The sequence below is a fragment of the Populus nigra genome, chromosome 8, assembly GCF_951802175.1.
Source record: "Populus nigra chromosome 8, ddPopNigr1.1, whole genome shotgun sequence".
Taxonomy (NCBI): domain Eukaryota; kingdom Viridiplantae; phylum Streptophyta; class Magnoliopsida; order Malpighiales; family Salicaceae; genus Populus; species Populus nigra.
The window spans coordinates 20,863,708-20,888,848 of NC_084859.1; the positions used below are offsets into that span (position 1 = coordinate 20,863,708).

A 25,141-nucleotide genomic window follows, 5' to 3' on the forward strand; every position below is an offset into this window, starting at 1 on the left:
CGATTGGCTAGTTTGAGGTTTTTATTATGCTTTTACTTTCACAATTATAATTAATGTCTCGCTCATAAATAAATAAACCTCATAAATTATAAAGAAAAATTCAACTCAATATGTTACACCTAAGCGTGCATCAATAGAGAACTATGGTCCATGTAATAAATAAATAAAAATTAGAGCATGGTACCCAACTTTCATTTTTTATAAAAATAAATTATTAAAGCTTTCTGCGTATATTTTATTCTTCCAAGAAAAAAATCAAACTTGTCACTCTCCTATTTGTCAAAATCTAATTCTATATATTTTGCCATGTCTCCCATAGTGTTGGAGGGAATTTTCTGTTTTGTACACGGTATTTGGTAGAAAAATCATACTAAAAAGTCCATTGTGTCCCTTTATTAATCATCACTTGTTTTTCTCAAGAAAAAGATTGAGGGCAATTAAGACAAGGTCTGTAAAGGCAATAAACAGAAGTTATAACCAAAAGAAATCCAAATTTAAGTAAGAAAAGTATTTTAAATTTTAAATTAAGTAGAAAAATAATTAAAATAATATTTCCTAACCTTAATTTCAGGGTTTTCCGAATCTAAGCATATATATAGAATTATATAGCATAATTTAAACCTGATTTAGTAGTAAAATCTAAAATTACAATTGTTTTTTTTTTTTATCATACTATATATTTAACAAATTCAAGCTTTTTTCACAGATTTTGTCCTGTATATCTTATTTATATAAATGCACCCTTACGCATTCAAAGTAGAACATTTGGAAATTTCCAAAACTCTACAGACGACTACCGACAACTCAAGCCTTCACAAGCGTTGAAATTTGCAAGCCCTCGTTTGCCAAGAGACGCCATCTAACTTTCCAAAGTCGTGTCGTCTAGCAGAAGTTAGCTTGGTTTTTGTATTATACAAAATAAGTAGAACCCTTGAAAGGTGACCGGAATTCTTTTCATTAATAATATCGTATATATAATAATAAAAAAAAGGGAGAAAAAAAAAGAAGGATTGAAGAAGAAGAAAGATCATCATGTACAATAATTTGGCATTTGATTTCAAGTGTCTTTTATGTCATTTTTGTTGCATTGAGTCACGAATTCATGAGACAAGCAGTGCAAAAAATAATTTCTCATCATAAATGAAGGTACGTTATAGCTCCAAGAACTCTATGACAAAGTTCTAGGTAGGTGTTCTACTGTAAATTTAATAGAATATTGACAAGGATAAAAGATAATTATTTGATAATTAAAAAATAAGAGCATATATAAAAAAATACAGATAAACATAATATGAGCAGTTATAATAAATAAACCACGTAAATTAAAAATGAAACGAGAATGGATTTTACCCATAAGAGAATGCATAACGAATTACTTCTAATGAATCAGACTTGACTTTAAGAGGATTTAGATTTTTTCCATATATAGCAATAGTAATACCATGAACATGGGAGTTTGTTTTTGTGTTTAAAATTGTATTAGTGTGTATTTTAAAAATGTTTCTAGCTTGAAAAAACATTGAATAATTTTAACAATTTCAAAATAAAGAATAAAAAAATATTTTCAAATAAAAAGACTTAATAAATAAAATTCCCTACACCATAGTGCAAAACGCACACAATAGTGTTTAGATTTGCGATCGCTTAGTAGGAAAACCAATAAAAGAAGTCACTATTTGATGGATAAAATTTTTTGAAAAGCGGTTTTTTTAATTAAAATGTTTTTAATAAATCAAATGCCCCTACCCCAATATTACTAATTCCAGGGATGAACTGGGACGGTACAATAATTTCATCTCATATCTACTTCATATACAATAAAAATAATAAATTAATTTTAAAAGGTGTAACTTAACTGGTCAAATTTTAAATTTGTTCTCTAGAGATCATTAGTTCGAATATCTTAAATCTCATGGCTATTGGAGACTTACATAGTCATTAACTTCAAAACCCGTAGGATTAGTCGAGGTGCACGCAAGCTGGTCCGGACACCCATTTTAATAATAATAATAATAATAAACTAGATCTTATATTTTTGTTTTGCCTTTTTTTAAAAAAATCTATGTTTATTTTTTGCAAAATATGTTACAAGAAAATTAATGAATGTAAAATATTTATAATCAAATTTTAAATTTAATTTATTTATTAAAAAATATTTTCAATTCATGAAATTTCATAAATTCTTTCCATACATCTTTCACAGCAAAAATTCTTTAAATACATCTTTCACAACAACTTCCAACTTTTCCGGTGACCATTATTTCATTACTATGCCGCTGCCAGCGGCACTCTCATCCTCACTCCACAATCACTAAATTTTATTTACCACTATTTTTTTACATTGATATTTATTAAAAAAATTATATATAAAAAGATATTTTATATATAATGTAAAATAAATACCCTCTTGGAACATTTTATGATTTTAAAAAAATCATCTCATATCTTAAAATATTTTATTTGTAACAAAACCCTACAAATATTTACATGACATTAATGCAACGCAGCCATTTTTTCTAATAAATAAACAAGAAGGGCATTAAGGTCCGAAAAATCGTTAGACTAATAGCAAATTTGACGGCCTAATCTCTATTCTTTTCTTGATTCTCATTTGCCATACTCATAGAAGAGGAAAGAAAATGGTTTTATAAATTAATTTTGTTTTCTTTAATATTTCAAACGAAAAAAATTCAGTCTCTCCCTTCACTCAATGGCATTGACACCACCTCCCCCACCACCACCACCACCTCCACCCTTTTGAAGCATCTTAGAGAGGGTTTTGTGCTTGTCCTGTTCTTGTTCTGTTTTTGTTCTGGAAAGATAAGTTGTTCTTTTTTTTAGTGGCTTCTTTTTGTTGTTAATGTTATCTTCTTGAGTGAAGGTGGCTTAGTTTCATGGTAAGAAAAACGGGCTGTTTTCAGATTTGAAAACTGTTGTTTGTTATGCTAAGATTCAAGCAGGATTTCATCTAGCTCTCTGTTCTTGCTCTGTTTTCCCTGTTTCAGTAGAATTCACATGGATTTGCTTGGTTCTGTCTCTTGTTACTTCTCTTCAGCTTCTTTATTTGTGAGTCTTTGTCTTTGATCTGATTTGGAAGAAAATAAATAAGCCTTTCAGAAAGCAACTGAGCTGCCTTTCTTCTTAGAAACTTAATCAAGAAACAGGGGATTCAATGGAGTCAGATCTTCAACACCAGCATCATTTTCTTCATGGTCATAACCAGCACCAACAAATTCATCAGAAACAAATGAATTCTGGGTTGACAAGATATCAGTCTGCACCAAGTTCATATTTTTCAAGTAATTTAGACAGAGACTTCTGTGAAGAGTTTCTCAATAGGCCAACAAGCCCTGAAACAGAAAGAATTTTCGCGAGATTTTTAGCCAATTCCGGTGGCAATACAGAGAATATACCAGGTTCAAATCTTTGTGAGATTAAGCAAGATTCTCCAGTAAAAGAATCAGTCTCAAAAATTAACCAGCAACCCCAGATGATGGCTTCAATGAATAATCATAGTAGTGATACAAGGCTGCATCAACATCAACATCAGCAGCACCAACAGGGCAATTACTCTGCCTCACAGGGTTTTTATCAAAGTCGATCAAAACCTCCATTACCAGATCATAATCCAGGTTCTGGTATGAATCATAGATCAACGAATTCAACGGGGTTGGAGAGGTTGCCTTCCATGAAGCCTAGCAGTGGAAACAATCCGAATCTAGTTCGACACAGTAGCTCACCAGCAGGGCTTTTCTCCAACATAAATATTGAATTTGAAAATGGTATGTTAAGTTTGTCTATTTGTTTTGATACCCTTTTGTTTCAGTCATTAGAAGATGAAAAATGATAAGAAAGTGTTTGATTTGATAAAAAAAAATTAAGGCTTTGTGTTAGCTTGTGCTTTTTTAAGTAACCAATGAATAGAATGGAAGGAAAGCAGAGAAATAATAGAAAGTGTAGAAAGTTGAAATTTTCTGTGTTATGAATGGACAGTTTCAGTTAAGTCAAGTGCTATTAGTTTTTTGATTAAATTCGTTTTCTGATAAGCAATCATTTGAACTAGCAAGTGGGAGTTAAAAAATTTTGAAATATCAACAGGACTTATTATTTTTAATACTCCAAGTTGTTTGATTCATGGTCTTAGAGTGAGTTTTCTGTTTCCTTCTTTGATGCCACTCAGTTTCTTGTTTTGAGTTTTGATTGACTGGAGTTATGAAAATGGGACAAAAATAATCTTAGGATATGGCAGGCTATGCTGTATTGAGAGGTATGGGAGATCTTGGAGCAGGTAATAGAGACACAACTTATTCTGCAGCTGGTAGGCCACCTTCATCTTCAGGGATAAGGAGTACAATTGCTGAAATGGGAAACAAAAACATGGGCGAAAATAGCCCAGACAGTGGTGGTTTTGGTGAAACTCCTGGCAATAATTATGATTACCCTATTGGATCATGGGATGATTCGGCTGTGATGTCTACTGGTTCAAAAAGACACCTTACAGATGATGACAGAACACTTTCTGGTCTAAATTCATCGGAAACTCAGGTGCCACAGTTTTCTATACTGGCATGTGTTAATTCTTCATCTATCTTAACGATTTGCATACGTTTTAGTTTATAGGATAATGGAATGGAGAACATGGACTCAAGTTTGATAAGATCGCTTTTGCTTGAGATTTTTTATTTTACCATAATTCTGGTTGTTTAGCAGAATGAAGAGGCAGGAAATCGCCCTCCAATGTTGGCTCGTCACTTGAGCTTGCCAAAAACATCAGCAGAGATGTCTACCATTGAAAACTTTTTGCAATTTCAAGATTCTGTTCCTTGTAAGATCAGAGCCAAGCGTGGTTGTGCCACCCATCCAAGAAGCATTGCTGAGAGGGTAAAGTCTCTTTAGTGCATTTCTTGGTCATTATTTCTACTTTGAGCTAAGCATGGTTTTGGGATCTTTAATCTCTATAGTTAATACCAGCAATTTTCCCCTTAATCACCCTTTTTGGATTAATTCTTGATGTCCTTATAGATATGAATGATGTGTAGGTGAGAAGAACTAGAATTAGTGAACGAATGAGGAAACTCCAGGACCTTGTACCAAACATGGACAAGGTAGAATCTTTCACTAGCACTTCCTTTTTCTATATCTGTGCTAGTTTTGTTTAAGCTTAGATATTGCTTTGTTTCCCTATTTGCAGCAAACAAACACATCGGACATGCTGGATTTGGCTGTTGACTACATTAAAGACCTTCAAAGACAATTCAAGGTATGCTACAACAACGAATTTAAACCAAAACCCTCTAGTAAAACACCCACCTAATGCCCTGTGAAGAAGTTCCGTCTTATGTTCAAATAGCTCCTGTTTCATTCATGTTTCATGTTCTTTTTTCCAGGCACTTTCAGAGAATCGTGCAAGATGTACATGCTTAAAGAAGCAGCAGCCCTAGCTGAAAAAACCGAAGTAAGAATTGGTTTGTATGTATAGAACTAATAAGAATTTGCAAGACGAGAGATAAAGGCGACGCTAGGTTCTCTTTTGCACTGAAAAAGATGAAGATACAGCTTAGCCATAGGCTATTTATTATGTGGGGGTGGGAGAGTGAAGCTCAAGAGTGCATTTAAAGCTAACTGCAAGATTCATCCAACCTAAACACTATAATGGTTATAGACGAAGTGATAGAAAACCAGCTGGCATGCATGTTGTAACATATAGTTCTAGTCTTTGGAACTTAACCAAATTAAGGGAAATCTATGTGCTAAAAGAAAGAGATAGTTGTGGTGTTGCTGCTGCTTTTTATAAATTCCCCTCATCTCTTGTCTTGCTAAGAAGAAGATTATTAGCACTTTACAAGTTTTTGTCTTGAAATAAAGAGTGGTGCTAATGGTGCTATCAATGATTGCATCATTTCGTACAAGTTGGAAGCAGGTGGGGACTACTTTCCTTCTATTGACGCCATTGATTGAAGAATTTGTGGTCTAATTTAAGGCACAATGGGATTAACCAAGCTCCACCACCCACCTTGCTTTGTCTTGTTTGGGTCAGCGCTACAGAATGCAGTGTGCTGTTTCCTAATATGTTCCTGATTTATCTTTGCTCTTTTGTCCCACTATATTCCCTTGTGAGAAGGGAAGGTCCAGGTTAAGTGTGTTTCCTCCTTTTCTCCACCACCACTAGGGTTCCTAGTCTTCAATCACGAAGTGGACGGGGGACTCATTCTTCACCAAGCAACCAAGATAACATTACAATTCCTTTGTCATTTCCTAGAGAACATCAATATTGCTCGAGGGAAACATTCGCTAGTGTTTGGCTACTGTCGAGATGAAGATATTAAAAATAAAAAAGACATGTTTCATGTCTGAAATTCATTTTAAAATTGTCTCATATATCTTTTTTTTATTTAAAAAAATTAAATCTTTTAACTAATGTGTTCTGTTACCACTAAACATAATTAGAGATAGTTTTGGATTTTCTAAAAATGGGAGTGCATGGATCCAAATAGTATCCTTTTATGTTGATCTTATCCTTCTAGGAAACTAGCCATCATTGACAAAGATTTTCTATACCTTTTCTTAGAAAAAAGAATTTATTTCCCATATCTTTAGTCACGAGTCACCATACAATTTTGTTTGTGACAAGAATTGTCTTAAACGCGATGGTTTTGTCGTGTTTTCAAACGTCAAATCAGCTTGTTTAGCATTAATCTAGTGATTGAAACTAGAGAGAGAAATTTGTTGGTGGGTAGAGGAAAGTAATTATCAAGAACCAATTATTGATTTGTTACTTTCAATTATTTCATGTATCTTTTCAAGAATTTTCTTCGATTGTTTTGTTCAGTAATGTGAACCACAAATAATTTTCTTCATTAAAAAGATAAGTAATCTTATTGAAGAAATGTAATTCTAGTTTATGGAATCTTTCGACAAATGTGCCTTTGGACACATCTAAAAAGCATTAAAATAAATTAAAATAAATATTCTTAATACCAGCTAACTACCCACGAATTATAACTTGAAGAAGAGAAAAAAGGAGATAATTAAGTATTAATGCGTGTTTAAGGGTGTAAGGACAAACTTAAAGTTTATTTAAAAATATTCAAGAGCCAGTGATAAAAAGACATAAAAAAATAAATTGCAGAATTAATTCATCAGTTGACGGAGGTAATATCCATGACCAGCTTTAAAAAATCATTTTTTAGACGACAACAGAGGCGGCAGCCTCTAGATACAGTATGATGAAGATTTTTATGATCCTATTTATACTAAGATAGATAAGGGCTGTTGATTAAAAATCCATTTCACAGATGCTGCATTTGGCTGTTGACTATCAAGACAAGATATGGCATGTTAATTATGAAGAAAGTTGATCCGAGCACCCTTCTCTGTGCTCAAGCTGCTCGGACTGGAAACTATTCGATCTTCAGCAGTCTGAGATAAGAGGAGGTTAACCAGTCAGAGCGTCCTCAACCTTGCAATGTCCTCAACCAAAATTGATGATTCTTATGTGCCAATATTAGTGAGTTTTCTGCCCTTGCCTTTTATTTTCTACACATTCCTTTATGAATCTTGACTTGAACTAAAGAAAATGTGTTGATATAATCTTAGCTAATGGCAAACAATGCTGTGCTGAGGCATGGAATTCGTACTGCTGAAACGGGGAACAGAAACATGGGAGAATGGTGGTTCTCGTGAAGCTGTAGCAATGATCATTTTGCTGATTTGTCTACTGGATAGTGGAAGTTTTATGCGATGTCTGTTGGTGCCAATCAATGATCATCGCAAACTGAGGTAGATTTTCTTCCTTTTTCCTTGTCAATGCCCGTCAGCTTCTTCTTCTTCTTCTTCTTCTTCTTTTCTGTATCACAATAGAATGAATTTCTTGTGTGAAAACTACTAGATGTTAGAAGTTTCTCCTTTTCTACATCTTTTAGTTTCGGGTGAGAAATTTACTCTGATTTCCCATTTGCAGCAAACATTGCAATACGTAGCAGACTCGTTGGATTTTGCTGTTGATTACTTATTTTACCTTACAAGAGAAGTTGAGCAGAATATTGATCCCAGAACCCTGCTTTGTGCTCAAGCTGCTGAGACTAGAAATCCCTATGTCTTCATCTGGCCAGCATAAAAGGATCTCAGACAGAGTGATGGTCATTGCCAATCTTAACCAGACTTCTCGGTGCTGTTGTTATGTTTGCCAGATTTGGAGAGAGATGAATTCAAGACATCACATTCTGATATTATTCTATAGATCCCACAACTCGAGCCCTACCTGATTCTCTAACCCTTTTTTTATTTTATGGAGCTCCATTTATCATCAATATTACTAATATGATAAGTCTATTTTTATTTTATAGTTCATAAAGTATTGAATATACATGGATATGAACTTTAGACTCTATTTCATGGTTCTATGTTTCATAGATGAAATATAGTTTGTTTCTTAAGTTTAGATTTATTTTTTAAAAACTGAATTTAAAGAATTTGAATTAAAAATTCATTTGAATTTATAATTTAAAATCTCATGAACTTATTTTCAATCTCAAAAATTGATTGGAAATACAAAATCTTACTTTAAGGAAATTACATTTTGACAGTCAAACACACATCAATTCACCTATCTCTTACCATGCTTTAAGAAATATCCTTAAATTTCTCATATTCAAATTCAGAAAAAAACAAAACCCCAAGAGTCATCCTAGAAGAAGGAGGAGGACACGTGTCAAAAACCCAATTACTACAACCACCGTTCAACATCCATAATTTAAATAAATAAATTCCCTCTCAAATCACAAAATTTGAATCCATATAAAAAAAATATAGAAACAGATTCAATGCCCTCAAAATAAATTCCAACGTTCGAAAACCACGAACTCCCCTGCAATCACGCACTTTTGTCTTCCTTTCTCTTCATGGAACAAGAAGAGCAAGCCGACTATACCACCCTCCGGCTCGGCTCCCCCACCGGCCCTGATCAAGTGGCTCAGCCACCTTCATTTGTCACTCTCTCCCCATTCCCTCCAATCTCAACTCCCTCCTCCCGCCGCCGGCTCTCGAGCCAGTTCACCCCGAGCCGAGCAGTCCCATTGGCTCGGCGGCTGGCTAGGGTGTCTTTGCAAGGGCGGCTTGTGGATGCTGAGGAAGCTAGCTCGGCTAAAGCCATTGGGTTGAGCGGGGAGGCGGGTGTGGCTTGGGAGCTGTTTAGTCCTGTTCAAAGGTTTCTGATTGTTGCTGTTATTGGGGTTGCTGTTTCTGAATCTAAGAAGAATAGGATCATTAATCAGCTCAAAAAGTCTGTGGAGCTTAGGGTTGTTGATTTTAACTTCATTTTATGAACGGGTTTGTTGTTTTTGGATTTTGGAAAGTGGGTTTGCTTAAAAAATGGTTTTTTTTTTTTAGTTTTTGAGTGTGAACTGGAGGTTTGGTGCTTGATTTTGTGTGAAAGGTAGGAACTTTAGAGGGTGTTTGGTTTTATTTTGATGGCTTAATTTGTTTTCTATGATTTTAGTTAGGAGTGTTTGTTTGAATTAATGGCTTTGTTTATTAGTTAGTTTTATCTGTAATGATGATTCCGTGGATCACTGGAGTTTAAAGATTCTGCTTTTGAAAGCAGTTTCATTAATTCTTGGGCTTTAGTATGATTGGAGTATTAAAAATATATGGTTTAATGCTAGATTAGATTAATTGATTCTTAATGAGTGATCCCTTTATAAATGCTGGTATTCTATTTTGATAGTTAAGACAGCAGTTACAAATATTAGACTCCAGATATCATGGTTGAAAACATTTTTGAATTTTGAATCCACTGGTATGAATGTCCATGTCTAGTGCACAGTTCCTTCTAACCCCATCCTTGTCCTGTTGCTCTTTATTGGTATTACCTTTTGCTTGAATGTGAGCAGGATTCAGATAAATTTAAAAGATGTAAAGAATGGATTGTAGGCTGTAGCCATGAGATCTGTCTGATTAAATGCTTTGTACGAAATGCTGGTTTCAGGATCAGGTGCTATCAAGCATGCAGCAGAAGCTGGATGATCTGTGTGATCAGTTGAGCAGCATTAACAACCAGGCAGGAACCAAGGGCAATGCATCTTTCAACAACAACAAGAATTTAGAACCACCATGTAATGATGTTTTTGGTTGTGATAAAATTAAATTTGTTGACTGTGGTTGTTGGTATTGTGATCAACACCATGACCTGCTTGCTGGTTTGATGGTGAGAGTCATTTAATTAGATGCTAAGTTTGTATCTTTTGGTGTTTTGAGTGATTATAGTCATAGAATCAGATTTTTGTCTGCATGCTCAAATACTATATGCTGTTAATTTTGTATCAGGGGAACTCTGTTGTCAAAGTGTCTAAAGGTGATGAGGTGCTGCAGTACAAAATGCCTTTCATAAATGAGGTGGAACAAGAAGAGCGCCGCATGTCAGATTTGTCAGATTGGGCTTCAAGTGTTACATCTGCAGCAGAAATGCAGGTGATTGAAGATTCAGAATCAGTAGTTATTTCTTACAGATTTTTCACTTGGTAACATAATTTGCAAGATCAGATTACAACTGAAACCTGAATTTAGAAATAGTTAAGTATTAATAACCCCGGAAATTGGTCTCAAGTCTGCATTTCAGTGACCTCATGCTTATGCCTCTATAACAGATGAACACTTATGCAATAGACCAGGACATGTTCAGTCTAAAGAGAGAGTGTGAAGAGAAGGATGCCACCATTAAGGAGCTGAACAGTATTCTTCAAACAAATAATATGGCAGATTCTAAGGTATTTTGGACTCGAGCAATATTTTTCAACTATGTTTTCTTTGCCTTTTTCCAGTCACCATATTTCTATCTGATTTATTCTCCAACACATATTTTTTTCCCATGATAATAGAGAATAGCTGAGTTGGAAGACATCATACGCAGGAAGAACACGATGATCACAAGACTTAGGAAGGACATGATGGTATTAGAGCAAAAGGTAAGAAGTCAGTATTAGCAAAATTATTTGGAGAAGAGTTGGAACTCACTGAAACTTGATTTGAGATGTATATGCTTTGTGACCTCGCATTTCTTTGAGGATTTACAGGTGGTGCATCTTACAAGACTTAGGAGACCATCGTCCTCCTTCTGTGTCTCAGACAGTTTGGAACTTCCTCTCATGGTGGATAGCATAATCTATGATATGGATAGCACCACTAGCCCTTCCTCCTCTGATTCAGATTCCTCTCCTGCGAACCGACCACAAGCTCCTGCTGCTCATATTCAGGTAACCCTTATCAGAATAGTACAATAAGTGTAACTTTCAAATTCAACTTCTATTCTATGAAATGGAAAACAAGTCCCTGTTGTTAAACTTCAGGAGACTCCTGTTCAGAGCAGTGAGCTTGGTTTGACAAAAAGCCAGAAATCAGCACCAGCAAAGGCCTCCAGTTCTGTGGTAGAACTTCACAAAAAATCTAGATCAGAAAGTCCTCTCAAAGAAATATCAACAAATCAAAAGTCCATTGGACTCCCTTCTTCGAGGCCAAAGCAGTTGTCAGCTGAAGGGAACATCAGGAAGGTTAGAAGGCGGTCTCAAAGTGCAATTAAGGATGCATCTTCAAAGAAGAGATGGTTCTAGTAAGTAATGCACACCTGTCATAGTTTAACATATAAATGCAGTTTCAATTGTTACTTTCACTAGCTAACGGTACTCGAACAAAGCTTGGGAGCCATATCATTTTCTGTTTTCAAGTTTTTCTAAGACCTTTAAATTTGCTTTCCAAGAAGTTGGCATAGAGTTTCATATCTCAGAATCTTAAAAATGAGGCGAAGTCAATAACTGTTCGTTGATGCTTAAAATGCAATCAAAACTTCATAACAATGACTTGAAAAATTGACCTGCTCTCAGTTGGAAACTTTGCTTTCTGTTATCAAGGTTTGACTCTTCAATTCTCTCAGGAGTTAACACTGTAAATCTCCACCCAAACAACATTGTAATTTTGCAAACATAAGCTAGATTCTGGGAATAAATACTGGAAAATTGATTCCATCAACTGTATAAACCCCTGTGAATAACAGATGTGTCGTTATCACATTCAACTGGACCCTTTGAGGGAGATATTCTTTTACTCTTATATAGATATATCCAATGCTTGGTGGTTGATATGTTGCTTGTCTGAAAGCATAATCTGTCGTGAAACCTTATTTTTGCCGCCACTTCTTTGTAGGTTTATGCGGCAGATGTATGTAGATAAGGGTAACACAGGGCTGGCAATTGAAGAAAAATGCCTTCGTCTTTCAATCTCATTTGCAGGCAGATATACATCAGGCTACTTGATATCTAGAACTGGAAGGGCCATGTTGCTATCATTATGATGTTGTTAAAGTAATAGAATTTCTGTAGATGTCCAAACATAATATTTATTTCTAAAAATATCAGCTTTAGTTAATATTTCTTCCTGTTAATGGTTTTTTTTTTGGTAAAGAACATATTCATCCCCCAAATATCATCCAAGTCTCAATTTGGTCCCAGACAAAAACAAAATCAACTGGGACCCCCAAATCAATTGGACATTTTCCAAATAACCTTCTCCTTAGAATCATAAAGAAGGACCTGTTTGTCTTCCAGTGATCTCATTATTTTTCACAAATGTAAATGGTGGGCGTTAATTGGGTAATGTTTCATAAATAGGAGATCCAATTGGAAATTTTATTTTGTTCAAAGATAATTATGATCACCTACACCGTTTAGATTTAGCTATTTAGGAGGAGCTTGTCTCCTCCTGCTGCTCTTGGGTTCGAGTCCTCACATGCATGCTTGTTACCCTCGCGGTGCCTTACATGCCAACTGGATTTGCAGGGTGTTCAGTGGGCCATGGGATTAGTTGTGGTGCGCGCAAGCTGGCCCGGACACCCACATAAATCAAAAAAAAAAAAATTCAAGAATCAAAGCCCTCGTAACCAGCTTGCATATGTTTGAGAGCCGTCGGTACATATTATTTTTATTATTATTAATATAGATATCTGAATTAGTTTATATGAACTTTAATTAATTTCATGAGCCTTGAAATTAATGATCATATAAGTTTTTAGTGACCTTAATAAGACTCGAACTTGTAATCATTGAGGAGCAAACCCAAAACCAGCCAGTTAAGTTATCTCTCAAGATTTCGTGAGACTATATTTGATAATGCAAGAGATGGTGAGGATATGATAAGAGCTTAAAAACTAATTTATTTAATATTTTTTATTGCAATTACTATTTTTTTTTAATTTTATCTTTTAATATTATATTAATCAAGAAATTAACTAAAATTTATCTCAATTAACTTAATATAAGATTTTCATGGTGTCGAATAAATATTTAATTTGATAAAATAAAATTTAATTTCTCAATATTATAAATACAATGTGTAACCAGATATCAAAAAAAAACCATGAAAGTTGAAATTAAAAGGAAAAACAGTAATTAAAATGAATAATTGCCAAAAAAAAACCCACAATACTTCTCATCTGGTCTAACTTAGATGTTGTTTGAAATTGCGTTTCAAACAACATTTCATGAAAATTTAAAAATTTTATAAATTAATTTTTTTATGTTTTTATATTGTTTTGATATACTGATGTCAATTTTATTTTATTTTTAAATATTATTTTGATATATTTTTAATAAAATATACTTTAAAAAACAACTATTACCACATTTTCAAATCCGAACTCATATAACACCCACTTCATCTCAGATATACATGATCCCATGTAGTGCCTTTTGTTCTATATTTGGAATGGAAGCGAGGCAACCGTATTTCCTACAAAAACTTAGTTAGAGCTAAAATATACATGATCCCTAGACCATCCATTTAAGAAACCTCCATAGTTTGTCAGCCACAAAATCATAACCATATTTCCTCTCTTGGTAATGTGGTTATAGCTACTTTTGCCTCAATCTGACCCCTCCAACCTGTTCTAATAACAAAAGGAAACAATGCAAGCAAAATCCTGACGTGCCTAACTGCATATATCTCACCTCCCGTAGCCATACTCGAGCTGTTGTGCTTCTCTACATGGCTATGGCTTCGTGAGCCCATATGGTTGTTGCTTGCTTATGGTTACAGCTTCTTTAATCCCGCACTGAATGTATATTTTTGGTAAGTGTTTCATTTAGCACCACAGGTAAATAACAAGTCCAGTGAGAACTTGAGCTATTAAAGACAAACAATTGTGGTTGCCAACGTTTTGAAGAAACAAAATTCTGCTATATTAAAGTTTTCTTCATGGCTGATCATAACAAGCTTGGCTTCTCAGCTAGGCGCGGTGCTCCTCCACCTCTAGTCTCTCTTTCCCTATTTTCTCCGGTTTCTTCTCCCACCTCGCCCCGGCTCTCGAGCCAGTTCAAGCCAAGCCAAGCTGTTCCATCACCTCGGCGGTTGCCATGGGTGGACCCACAAGAACAGCTTGTGAATGAAGGGGAAGCCAGCTCGGATATAGCCATTGGCATTGCCTTTAACCGAGAAGAAAATGTGGGTTCAGACCTGTTTAGTCCAATTCAAAGGTTTCTCATTGCTGCTGCTCTTGGTCTTGCTGTTGCTGAGTCTAGAAAGAATAGGCTCATGAATCAGCTCAAAAAGTCTGTGGAGCCAAGGGTCAGAAATCTCGTCATTGGCTTGCTTTATTAATTAGTCTGTCCTTAATGATGATTAATTATTCATGAATTTATTCTTGAGCGTTTAATCTTAATGATTGATCCTTTTGTTTCTTCCATCTTGCACTGTGATATTTAAGACAGATATATCATCAAAAAAATTTCTTTGGAATTTAATGGTCTGATCATTTCTGAATTTGAATAATTTCAGGATGAGGTTCTATCAAGCATGGAGCAGAAGCTTGACAATCTGTGTGATCAGCTGAATGACATTAATAATCAGGAAGAAACTAAAGCAAACGATGCTTTGGGCTGCGACAGAATTGAATTTGTTGACGGTGGTTCCTGGCAATGTGATGAACACCAAGAACATGCAGCTGGTTTGGTGGTGAGAATCATTTTATGTTAGATACAATAACTTTTTTGCCTACTTGGAGCTTCAGGGGTGATATTCAGACCATGATCAGTTTCTACCTTCTAAACACTAAAATTTTCCACGTTTTCTACCAGGGGAACTCTGCTGTGAGAATGCCTAGAGGGGATGAGGTGCTGCTTTGCAAAATCCCTTTCGGAAATGAGGAGGAACCAGAAGAGCAGAAAATGTCAGATTTTTCAGATTGGGGTTCAACTGGTTCTGCAGAAGAAATACAGGTAATGGATGATTCTGGCCCAGTAATTACATTTTCAAGATTTTTCATCTGTAATAGCCTCATAAATTTGTTTTCCAAAGATTCAATATCATGAAGGACAGTCATGATTCTCCACAACATGAATCATACGTTGGAAAAAGGCTCAGTTGCTCAGTTTCTCCACAACAGTCATAAATTTGTTTTCTTACAGTTAAATGCTATTAAATATATTGGGAGACACCTACCGCCGGATTGCTGTTGGAGTTAACAACTCACCGATATATGAAGTTTGCATTCCTTTTAACAGGAATTGTAAAGCCACACTTCCTTCTGTGGTGGAGAGGTTTATTTATATAGGAACGTACAGATACAATTATAGTAGGAAACTAACTATAGAAACAATCACCTAACTTTTCTGCTAAATTATTTCCTACAATCAAGGAGGATAACGTGATATGCTACTTTCCTTATCACCTTTGAACTCATGTTCTGTCTCTATAACAGATGAACACCTTTGCAATAGACCAAGACAAGTTCAATCTGAAGAAAGAGTGTGAAGAAAAGGAAGCCACCATAAAGGAGCTGAGCACCGATCTTCAATCATTTGCAGGTTCAAAGGTATTACTTCAGTAAGTATGTTGCATTAGCCCTTTTCTTCTCACCATATCTAGGTCTGGTTATTCGAACACCTTTTTTTCCCCATGATAATAGAGATTTGCCGAATTGGAAGACATTATATGCTGGAAGAACACAATGATCAAAAGACTTAAAAGGAACATGGTGGTCTTAGAAGAAAAGGTGAGGATTCAGTGTTAGCAGGATTATTTATTTGGTAGTTAGGGAAGAGTTCTAGACAATTGCCAAAACTCATAAAACTTTTTACAGGCAGAGCTTTCTCCGAGACTTCGGAGACCATCCCATTCGTTATCTATCTCAGACAATTGGGAACTTCCTGTCATGGTGGATAACATACTCTATGACCTGGACAGTTCTTCCTCTTCTGATTCAGATTCCTCTCCTTCAAACCAACCACAACCTCCTCCTTTTACGGTTCAGGTGACCCTTAGCGCAGAATAGTATCAATAGCCTTGCTTTTCCAGTTCAGACTTCTCTCCTATGAAGTATAGACTGAAAAAACCTCCTGTTGTTTAAACTCAGGAAACTCCTGTTCAGAGTGATGTCCTCACTTTGAGAACAACCCATAAACCAGCTCAAGCGAAGGCCTCAAGGTTTTCGGTAGGGTTAACGGAACCAAAGGCAAAGTCTAGATCAGAAAGGCTTCTGACAGAAATACCAACAAAGCGAAAATCCATTGGAAACTCTTCTTCGAGACCAGAGCAGTTGTCAGCTGGAGAGGACATCAGGAAGATTAAAAGGAAAGGTAGACAGCTTCATGCAAAGTCTACAGCAGAAAGTCCTCCCAAAGAAACACCAAGAAACCAAGAATCTTCTGGTCTTTCTCCTTCAAAGCCAAAGCAAATGTTAGCTGGAGGAGACGGCAGGAAGATTAGAAGGCAAACTCAAAGTTCAATCAAGGATACAACTCCAAAGAAGAGATGGCTCTAGTAGGTACTGCACTCCTGCTATAGTATCAATCATGCTACTGTATGTAACAGGTAGAAGTCGGCATGATGTTCCACATCTCAGAATGTCCGAAGTTCCATATCTCAAGAAAGCAACCAGAACCGTATAAAAAAGGCTTGAAATTGATGGACTTTGCAGTGTTCCAGCTCATAATGCCTGACCATTCATTTCTTGCAAGAATTAACACCTCAAAACTCCATGAATCAATTTACTAGTCTTGCAATAAGAACTATAAATTTGCATTCAAAAAATATGCCAATCCATATGTTTTGACTGATTAAAGCCTTACAAGAAAACATATTTAGATTTTGTTCCATTCCCTTATTGCTGCTGCTACTTTTTTGTAGGTTTTTTGGTGGTTGATTCATGGAGAAAATGCAGTGGAGCAAGGCTGGAAACAAGAGTGAAATTGCCTCGTCTTTCAAACTCATTTACAGCTAGATATACGACAGGCTAGTTCATGTATAGAACTGAATAGCCAAGTTGGTAATATTTATACACACACACACACACACACATACTAATTAATACTAATACTAGAAATTAGTGTTAATTATGATAAAGGATTACCATGTCAACCGCGGTCTACTTCAAAAATAGTTTGTGAAGCCATTTTTAAATACAAAAGTCAGTATCATCCCCTAATTTACTAAAACTATAGATGTGTTGTAAGCAACATACAGATTTCCATAACTAAACTCCAAGATTAAGATAGACATCAAGAAAAAGTTTCTCTGTTTCTGTAATTAATTATTTCATGCTGATAATTAATTTCCTTTTCTTTTGATTGATAGTTGTGATTTATTTTATTTTTCTCTAGCAAAATATTTGAATTATGAAGTGGAAAAAACAAGGCGACAAGGCACCCACCCCAACTTTGGCAATTCAGTGATGCATATTTCATTCTTTTTGACCATATATATATATATATATAGATGGAAACTATAGACAGTGATGGATCTTCATGGTGAAGGTGCATGCATAACCTTCCCTTCTATGGTTATGGACATGTCTTCCAAGAGCATGCTGAAGGTTGCACTCCATGCCATGCTTGAGGAGAGCTTGAATATGTTAATTAATAAATAAAAAGACGAGAGGGAGAGGGAGAGAGTATAAATAACTTTTTTTTTTCTTGGAAATCTTAAGAAACTAGTAATAAAATCTACGATCTTATATTAATAAAATTTTAAACTACATAATATTTGTTGTATTATATAAAAATACGTACCAAGTTGGTTGGAAAATCTAATAAGGTGGTGAAAAAAATATGAATTTATTTTCTATCATACTAGTCAGCTATAATGAATGGTTATGATAGAAGGTTGATACTGTTCTTGAACAAAATTCATTTTCTTTTCCACCTTGGAAGTATAGTAAAAACTTTTAGCAAGGGACCATTTGCCTCTTGTATGATCCCATTGATGCTCATGTTTTGTGAATGAAATAAATTGAAATGTTTGAAGTTTGATAATAATTATTTTAAAAAACATTATTAAGAAATATATTAAAAAAAATTAAAAAAAATTATTTTTAATATTAGCATGTTAAAATAACTTGAAAATATAAAAAATATAATTAAAAATAATAAAATATGGTTTGCGTTTCAATTCTAATCAGCCTATACAGGACTTTATAACTTTAATTTCATAGATTTAGATGTTTTTGCTTGTAAAGTGAGGAGAAAAGGCATCATCTTGATAAGATCATATTTTTCTTTTTTCGATTAAAGCAAGGGTAATTGGTAATTAGAAGTATAAGTGGAAATGAACCGATTTTTTTTTCTTTTTTTTTTTATAACTCGGGATGTTCGGGTCAGCTTGCGCTTACCAAAACTATTTTCTGGGTCTACCGAACATCCTACAAGCCCAGAAAACAGGTAAGGCACCACGAGAGTGACAAATATGCATTTAAAGGGTTGAACTCGAGGGGCAAGACAAGCCTCACCTGTTGACCACATAGCTAGACTTTTTTTTTTTTTTTTTATCGGTTGTGTCCAAAGATTGGAAAATTCAAGTAAATCCATATATATATATATATATCAAGTCCATTCCTACTTTAAGCTCTTGAAAATACGAAAGACTCTTTCTCAACCTTTCCTTTTTATAAAGATTAGGATCGAGCCGCGAGTTGCGGAGTTCTATTCTCAGTTGTTGCCCCATGCCCACTTGATTCCTTGCCTGCATATTCAAAATGCAAGCATGATTTTGAGATTACATTAATTTGCTTTATTAAAATTAATGGGACATATGATCTAATACACGTATAATATCAAAATATAAATGTATTAATAGTATATTAATCACCGTCCAGAGCATTGTTATTTAACTCCGATTCAATTTAATTTTATTAATTTAATGAATTAACTCATGATAAAAAATAAATATATAGTTAATTCAGTTAAAAATTCTAGTTAACCTAATAGATTCCACATGGCATATTAAAATCCAAGCAAATTAATTTTAAAAGGTAATTTAATTGGTCAGATTTTTAATTTATTTTTTAATAATTATAAATTCGAGTTCTCTCAATACTATTGGAGGTTTATATAATCATTAATTTTAGAATTTATAAAATTAATAAAAATATATTTATATTAATATATATAAAAAAGTTCATGTAACCCAAATCAAAAATTTTAAAACTATATTTTGTTTTTTAGACGTGAAAATAATCGTGTAGCATATCTTCCACCTATTATTACCATCGACGAGGGTAAAAAAAACTACCAACCTATCATGCTTAGGGCGAGAAATAAAAAAAAAAAGGGGGGGGGGGAGGGGGGGGGGAGGGGGGGGGGCATCAATCAATTAATTATGAAATTATATATATATATATATATATATATATATATATAAAAACGACATCAGACATCAATCAATTAATTTCCATCACTTGTATTCCCATAGCTGGCACGATGTAACCAGGAATATAAATAGACTTGACCAGTGATCAATGACCACCTTAAATAAAACTTATTCGACACACAAAACATGGTGATCAAGTTTACTTCTACTGATTAACCATTTCCCCCCCCATATCCTCCATTGAACTCGAACACAAGAGAGAAAAGACTTCCCTCTTGAATCAAGCTTAAAGAGATGGTGACTTGAAATGGCAACGATCAAGATTCGAGACTCCTGTAACGTTGAAGCGATGATGCACTACACATCAATATTTCTAGTGCGCACCGTTTTAAGCAAATAGCCATAAACTCTTGCTGTAAACTCTTTGAAATTTAGTTTCTTGCTTAACCAAACCAGTATTATTAAATATTGTTGTTCTACTTTTTTTTAAAAATAAATTAAAATGATAATAGTTTAAATTAATTCATCTAATCTGTATCCTGGGTTGTGAATGGAGCCGTGTTTTATAACAATAAATCAAAAAAAAAAAAAAAGAGGGAATATTTTGACTTGGCCATCCTCCCTATTACACACACAAATTCACAAAACAACCCTCGAAAAATCTAATATTATACAATACCATTACTATATAATCAATTCATAAACCCCACCGGCCCCTCTCCACATCATTTCTAACAACAATTTTAAATCCGCCCACGTCTCTCTCTCTCTCTCTCTCCCCCTCCCCCTTTCTCTTCTAGATTCTGGAGCTAGAATCCGGAATCTATCTATGATTCTTGTCTTTGTTTAGTTACAAGATTAACTCTTCTTAATCAACCAAGCAACGATCATCCTATAATCACCAAACCAGTAAACTTCCCTCTCAAGAAAATCATAAGCTGACCCGAAAAATGACCATGGACCGAAACTCGCCACCAGAAACACCAGGCAGGGACTCAAAATCAATTCTTGTTCTCTCAATAGAATGTCTAAAAGGGACTTCGAAAGCTGACGAATGGAAGGTAGACATGCTTCAAACAGGAGATATAGTAGAAGAAATTCTTATCGGATCCGGGTCGTCGTCGTCGTCATCATCCGGGTCTGGCGGGTTGACAAGATATAGCGCTCCATTCAAGAATGGAAAAAGTGGGGTTCAAAAGATACTTCATAACTCGTTCAAAAACAAAGAGACTTCGATTGTTGTTCGAGTTAGACGTGGTGGAGATGAGTTTGCTGAGTTGCATGCCTGTGTTGTGCCCGAGTCGGGTTACAAGAACAAGTATGTTTTGAGGTCTATTGCGGATCCGAATTATTCTGTCGGGTTCACAGATCGGTCTGAAGCCGAGTGCTTTGAATTACAAGGTGATTTCTTTAGTTTGTATCTTTGAAAAGTTTGATGTTTTCGATTTTGTGTTTTGTGTTGACTTTGACTTTTTTACAAGTACCATGTTTTTTTTAAGACAAGCATGCGGGGGGAGGGTTGATTTCCTGATTTTTATGTTCATATGAAGCTTCCAGGGTTAATTAAGTTTCATTAACTCTTGCCTAAACTGATCCGAAAATACTCTTTATTGTCGAAAAAGCTAGAATACTAGAAGTATTATAATCAAGCTTAAGAGGGTGTTAGGAAGAGAATTTAGAAATATCAAGTAGCCTTACACTTTTTGTACTCTATAGAATGTGTGAAATGTACCAAGTGGGGCAGAATTTGGTGGGCATTGACTAATGGGTCACATAATTTTCTCCTAATAGTTTTTTTCGTTGGAGACAATCATTACTTTTAATTGTTTTCTAGATGGTCACAAAAAGACAGTGGATTTCATGTACAGAGTTTATCTTCTTGACCCACTTGGCTTCATGAATTTTCCCCTTTTCTGTCTTGTCATTCTCAAGAATGTGCTTCTCATATCAATGCAGCAATCCTTTCATCCACTGTTGTCTCTAATTTGGGGTGGTGAACGTGACATGGTGACATTTGTTTTTGTGCAAATTGACTTAAATGGTGTTGGCTTGGCTTTGCTTTTTTTAGTTGCATTTGTTAGGTCACCTGTTTTTATCACATCATATTTGATTGATCACATGTCAACTTTTCAAAATTGAGGCTTGGTGTTTACACACGGGTTAGTGGCTATGGTTTTGGACTTTGTAGAGTTCAGATTCTACAAGAAACACTGGCTGCCAAGAAGAATTTCTCCACTACAACAGATTGCGTCCATACCATTGTTTGATGAATGTTAGATTCAGTCTATAGGCATTTCACATTTTAAAGTTATTTAACTTGTTAGTTTGAATTAGTTTGTGTCTGGTCTTATTTACAATTTTCCTTTTTCTGGGGACTAGCATTTTGATGCTTCAATAACAGAGAACAGTGTTCTGCACATGTAACATGGACTAGGGCTGTAATTGGCTTGCATTAGTTTGAGTGTCATGCATCATGCTTGAATGTGAGGGGTGCCAAGTGGGAAATTTAGTTTTAAGTTTTAAAATCACAATATTGGATGAAGAATGCCATCTTCTGCGTATCTCGTGTTGTTTTTTGCTCTATTTGATGTGTAATGCCCTCTTTTAGCCCCAAGCTCTGATTGAAGGTAACTGTGATATGTCACCATTTTCAAACCTTTAGCTGGAGCTAAAAGATCCCTTAATAATGCTTAAAACAACTGGCGTTTTCACTGTCTGACCTTGGCTCTCTCTGTCCTATGACTCTCTTATACATTTCCATGTCTTCACTAACTGAACATAACAGCATTCCTTCAATCCTGTCTCACAATGTAGTATGTGCAAATCCTAATCAATAGTTTGAATAATTTAACGTTGTCAAAATCTTAATGTGCATATCACCTGTCACAGCCACTTGAAGTTCTATAGTCTCTTACATGACTTTAGCTTGGGATCATTCTTGAGCCATTATCGTCGAAACTTGTTAGTGGTTGCAGTTTCCTGCAGCTTTTAATGAGCAATTAATTCTGCTTCGGAAGTGTCAACAAAATGCGATGGAATGCTTAAAACATCGGTGTGCATTTCAAATCCGTTTTACAGTAGGTAGCTGATAGATCCAGGCAAATGAATCTCTGGTCAACAACAAGATTAAATCTTTTGCACTTTTTGGTTTGGTGAACTATAACATAATTTGCAACTTGTCTTTTATGTTCTGCTACTGTTTCTTTCTATGTGAAATGGTTAGTTGCATTTGGCAGCTTCAAGAAGCTCCAGAATTGTTAGTGCATTACAGAGGGCTAAGCTTCAAGATGGATATGTGGGATATCCGTGGGAAAAGAGGATGCAGGAGTTGCTAAATGTTCCCAATTCAAGCAGCTTTCTTTCTTTACTCCTCCTTCCAAAAGCTTCAGATCGAGTTGCTTCTCGGTACAATGACTTGGAGGACACTCTTGCCAGGGCAAATGCGTGGCTGCACGCATCTCAGGCCTCTGGGGTTCCAATTGTTTTCATGAACATTCAAACTGAATCCCTGCTTACCAAGGTAACCACTCTAGCCTCAAGAAAGTTGGATTAGTTTACGTACTTCTAGTTTTTCAGATGCATATGCTAACTAATTTTCAGTTCAAATTCCATGGAAAACCTATTCTACTTCAGCAGTGTTATCATAGAGATCCTTTGATTCATCATTAAAACATGGTCCATAAACTGTCGGCAATAATACTTACTGACTGTATCTTCTACGTTAAAAGAACGAAAGCATGGCTACTTTTTATGATTCTGGCAATCTACTCTTGGCTCAAAATAATGAAATGTTTGCTTCACATATATTTTGGACAGATATCTGGAGAGACAGCTTCTTCAACTGTGAATGCTGGTTCATTGTCTGATTTGTCCAATCTTGCTCATGTAAGCTTGTATGGTTTTGAGGATTATCATGGGGTTGATATCGGTGTAGTTAGAGCAGTTCGTCTCTGGTATGCACCTTTATGTGGAGAATTTGCAATTGAGGTCGAAATACAAGAAGATGATACAAAGCTCGGATTTGCCATTAGCCGCACAGAAGAGGTATTCCACCTAACTCTCCAGGCCACCAGTCACAATTGCTGTCTTTTTCGATGAGTAATATGTAGTCTTGAACAGTTTGCTTAGCTTTCGCTCTGTATCGACAGGGCTTTATCTTCATTTCTTCCGTTATGGATGGTGATGAAAGTGCACCCTCGACAAGGTCAGGGCTCAGCAATCTATACAAAGAAGCAAAAAGTGCATCAAGATTACTAGTTGTTTCAAGAGTGTCAAACGAGAAAGTCCTTCCTTGGATGGTTTCGTCAACAGGAGCAGTCCGATGTTTTGACACTGTCTCGCTAAGCCAGAAACTTTCCTTGCATCGCCATGCCAAGGTGCCTATTCTCATTCATGTTTTCTTGTGGGACAGAACATTGCCATCACCAAGTGCAGGCAGTGCTAGGTTTAAGTCTGTCTCCCCTCCTGTTCTTGCATTCCCACCCGAAATTCAGTTGGCACACCAACTCAGTCAGAATCAAATACTGCCTCTGCCAGCTGATGTTCCGAATGATGCAGTGAACGAGGCCGAAGTTAGGCTTGATCGAGACACAGCCGGAGAAGCATCATTTCGGTTCCACGATTTTTCACCTCCAAACAATTGGGTATAATATTATTTTTCGTTGTGCTTCTTCCTTGACATTTCCTTGGTGATTGCTGTGTATAAAGAAAATATACAGAGTCAAGAATTTCCTTTGATTTCATTTACATATATATATATATATATATATATATATATATATATATATATATATATATAGGCTTTGATTAGAAATTTCAGAATTAGGTATTACAATTGAGTGGAAGATTACTTGGACAATAAAATTTAAGTCATGTTCCTTTTTGGTTATACGTGTCACATTCATTTTGATTTTGATATTAGTAGGATAGCTTTAAACCTAATTTCATGGGTTGATTCGATACTCGAAATGAGTTTTAATTTGAACTATAAAAATTATTTACTCAACCAAACATGGTTGACTCGTGATTTTTTTTTAAAAAATATTATTATTTTAATAAAAATGATTTATTTTTTTATTAATTTAATCAAGTTTTATTGGTTTAATTAGATCACTAAAAATATGATAAAAATCAATCAAATTAATATCTTGTGTAATTAAATTAAAATTTTGATCAAGAAAAAAGCTCTAAATCTCAAAATTCTCAAATCAACCCGCTAACCTATGTTTTATCATATCGGTTTAATAGTTATGGTTTATAATATAGATTACTCCATGACGACATCCAGGTAAGTTCAATAGCAAATCAACGGTCCATATTTAATCTCCTAAAATCTCTAAAAAGGAAGCAAATTAAGCATTTCTATTGGTCACTCAACAGTGCACGCAGATGGCGATCCTCACCACGCTTCTTTAAACATTCACAACCGCGGATCCCTTCAAAATCCACGGTCCAGAAAGTCTCCCCAGAGAGAAAAGGCAAGGAGCTCCAAAAGATGAAAAACGAGCCCGCCTCAAAT

The 25,141-nt window shown here is 35.2% G+C and overlaps 4 protein-coding genes and 1 long non-coding RNA gene across 11 annotated transcripts; 4 read left to right on the forward strand and 1 right to left on the reverse strand.

Annotated features, from left to right (window-relative positions):
- The first annotated feature begins 2,583 nt into the window (after positions 1–2,583).
- Positions 2,584–6,368, forward strand: LOC133702347 (transcription factor bHLH122-like). Of its 5 annotated transcripts, none has more exons than XM_062126676.1 (8): positions 2,586–3,066; positions 3,146–3,782; positions 4,250–4,545; positions 4,708–4,881; positions 5,040–5,105; positions 5,192–5,260; positions 5,388–5,455; positions 5,911–6,368. In XM_062126676.1, the coding sequence occupies exons 1-7, from the start codon at positions 3,016–3,018 to the stop codon at positions 5,439–5,441; spliced, it is 1,347 nt and encodes a 448-aa protein (XP_061982660.1). In that variant the 5' UTR covers positions 2,586–3,015; the 3' UTR covers positions 5,442–5,455; positions 5,911–6,368. The 5 variants fall into 5 exon arrangements, with proteins under 5 accessions (XP_061982662.1, XP_061982660.1, XP_061982659.1 ...); XM_062126675.1 differs by lacking the exon at positions 5,911–6,368 and having other exon boundaries at positions 2,586–2,897; positions 3,006–3,066; positions 5,388–5,777; XM_062126674.1 differs by lacking the exon at positions 5,911–6,368 and having other exon boundaries at positions 5,388–5,777.
- Positions 6,369–7,295: 927 nt separating this feature from the next.
- LOC133702346 (uncharacterized) lies at positions 7,296–12,416 on the forward strand. 3 transcript variants are annotated; one of them, XM_062126671.1, is made up of 10 exons: positions 7,296–7,507; positions 7,597–7,779; positions 7,961–9,296; positions 9,986–10,204; positions 10,324–10,467; positions 10,644–10,763; positions 10,875–10,961; positions 11,070–11,249; positions 11,343–11,602; positions 12,193–12,416. In XM_062126671.1, coding segments are annotated over exons 3-10 (1,407 nt in total). In that variant the 5' UTR covers positions 7,296–7,507; positions 7,597–7,779; positions 7,961–8,900; the 3' UTR covers positions 12,194–12,416. The 3 variants fall into 3 exon arrangements, with proteins under 3 accessions (XP_061982655.1, XP_061982657.1, XP_061982656.1); XM_062126673.1 differs by having other exon boundaries at positions 11,358–11,602; XM_062126672.1 differs by lacking the exon at positions 12,193–12,416 and having other exon boundaries at positions 11,343–11,603.
- On the reverse strand, positions 7,563–8,056 carry LOC133702349 (uncharacterized). The gene is made up of 2 exons (XR_009843709.1): positions 7,942–8,056; positions 7,563–7,846 (listed from the first exon to the last, which is right to left on the reverse strand). It is a non-coding gene; the product is annotated as an uncharacterized LOC133702349 (long non-coding RNA).
- Positions 12,417–14,758: 2,342 nt separating the features above from the next.
- On the forward strand, positions 14,759–17,536 carry LOC133700498 (uncharacterized). The gene is made up of 7 exons (XM_062124042.1): positions 14,759–14,994; positions 15,117–15,257; positions 15,740–15,853; positions 15,947–16,033; positions 16,121–16,291; positions 16,394–16,800; positions 17,167–17,536. Coding segments are annotated over exons 1-7 (1,080 nt in total). The 5' UTR covers positions 14,759–14,835; the 3' UTR covers positions 17,168–17,536.
- Positions 17,537–20,335: 2,799 nt separating this feature from the next.
- LOC133700713 (uncharacterized) lies at positions 20,336–24,369 on the forward strand. The gene is made up of 4 exons (XM_062124346.1): positions 20,336–21,024; positions 22,860–23,143; positions 23,440–23,667; positions 23,772–24,369. The coding sequence occupies exons 1-4, from the start codon at positions 20,574–20,576 to the stop codon at positions 24,270–24,272; spliced, it is 1,464 nt and encodes a 487-aa protein (XP_061980330.1). The 5' UTR covers positions 20,336–20,573; the 3' UTR covers positions 24,273–24,369.
- Positions 24,370–25,141: the final 772 nt, after the last annotated feature.

What these genes read in the sequence shown, in the direction of transcription:
- LOC133702347 (XM_062126676.1), top strand. Translation starts at nt 3,016, where the DNA reads ATGGATTTGCTTGGTTCTGTCTCTTGTTACTTCTCTTCAGCTTCTTTA. An exon ending in TAAATTCATCGGAAACTCAG is followed by an intron (nt 4,546 to 4,707) that starts GTGCCACAGTTT and finishes CTGGTTGTTTAG; the next exon opens with CAGAATGAAGAGGCAGGAAA. An exon ending in TTGTACCAAACATGGACAAG is followed by an intron (nt 5,106 to 5,191) that starts GTAGAATCTTTC and finishes CCCTATTTGCAG; the next exon opens with CAAACAAACACATCGGACAT.
- LOC133702346 (XM_062126671.1), top strand. Translation starts at nt 8,901, where the DNA reads ATGGAACAAGAAGAGCAAGCCGACTATACCACCCTCCGGCTCGGCTCC. An exon ending in ACCTGCTTGCTGGTTTGATG is followed by an intron (nt 10,205 to 10,323) that starts GTGAGAGTCATT and finishes ATTTTGTATCAG; the next exon opens with GGGAACTCTGTTGTCAAAGT. An exon ending in CTCCTGCTGCTCATATTCAG is followed by an intron (nt 11,250 to 11,342) that starts GTAACCCTTATC and finishes GTTAAACTTCAG; the next exon opens with GAGACTCCTGTTCAGAGCAG.
- LOC133700498 (XM_062124042.1), top strand. Translation starts at nt 14,836, where the DNA reads ATGGAGCAGAAGCTTGACAATCTGTGTGATCAGCTGAATGACATTAAT. An exon ending in GTTCTGCAGAAGAAATACAG is followed by an intron (nt 15,258 to 15,739) that starts GTAATGGATGAT and finishes TCTCTATAACAG; the next exon opens with ATGAACACCTTTGCAATAGA. An exon ending in AATCATTTGCAGGTTCAAAG is followed by an intron (nt 15,854 to 15,946) that starts GTATTACTTCAG and finishes CCATGATAATAG; the next exon opens with AGATTTGCCGAATTGGAAGA.
- LOC133700713 (XM_062124346.1), top strand. Translation starts at nt 20,574, where the DNA reads ATGACCATGGACCGAAACTCGCCACCAGAAACACCAGGCAGGGACTCA. An exon ending in CGAGTGCTTTGAATTACAAG is followed by an intron (nt 21,025 to 22,859) that starts GTGATTTCTTTA and finishes TGCATTTGGCAG; the next exon opens with CTTCAAGAAGCTCCAGAATT. An exon ending in CTGAATCCCTGCTTACCAAG is followed by an intron (nt 23,144 to 23,439) that starts GTAACCACTCTA and finishes TATTTTGGACAG; the next exon opens with ATATCTGGAGAGACAGCTTC.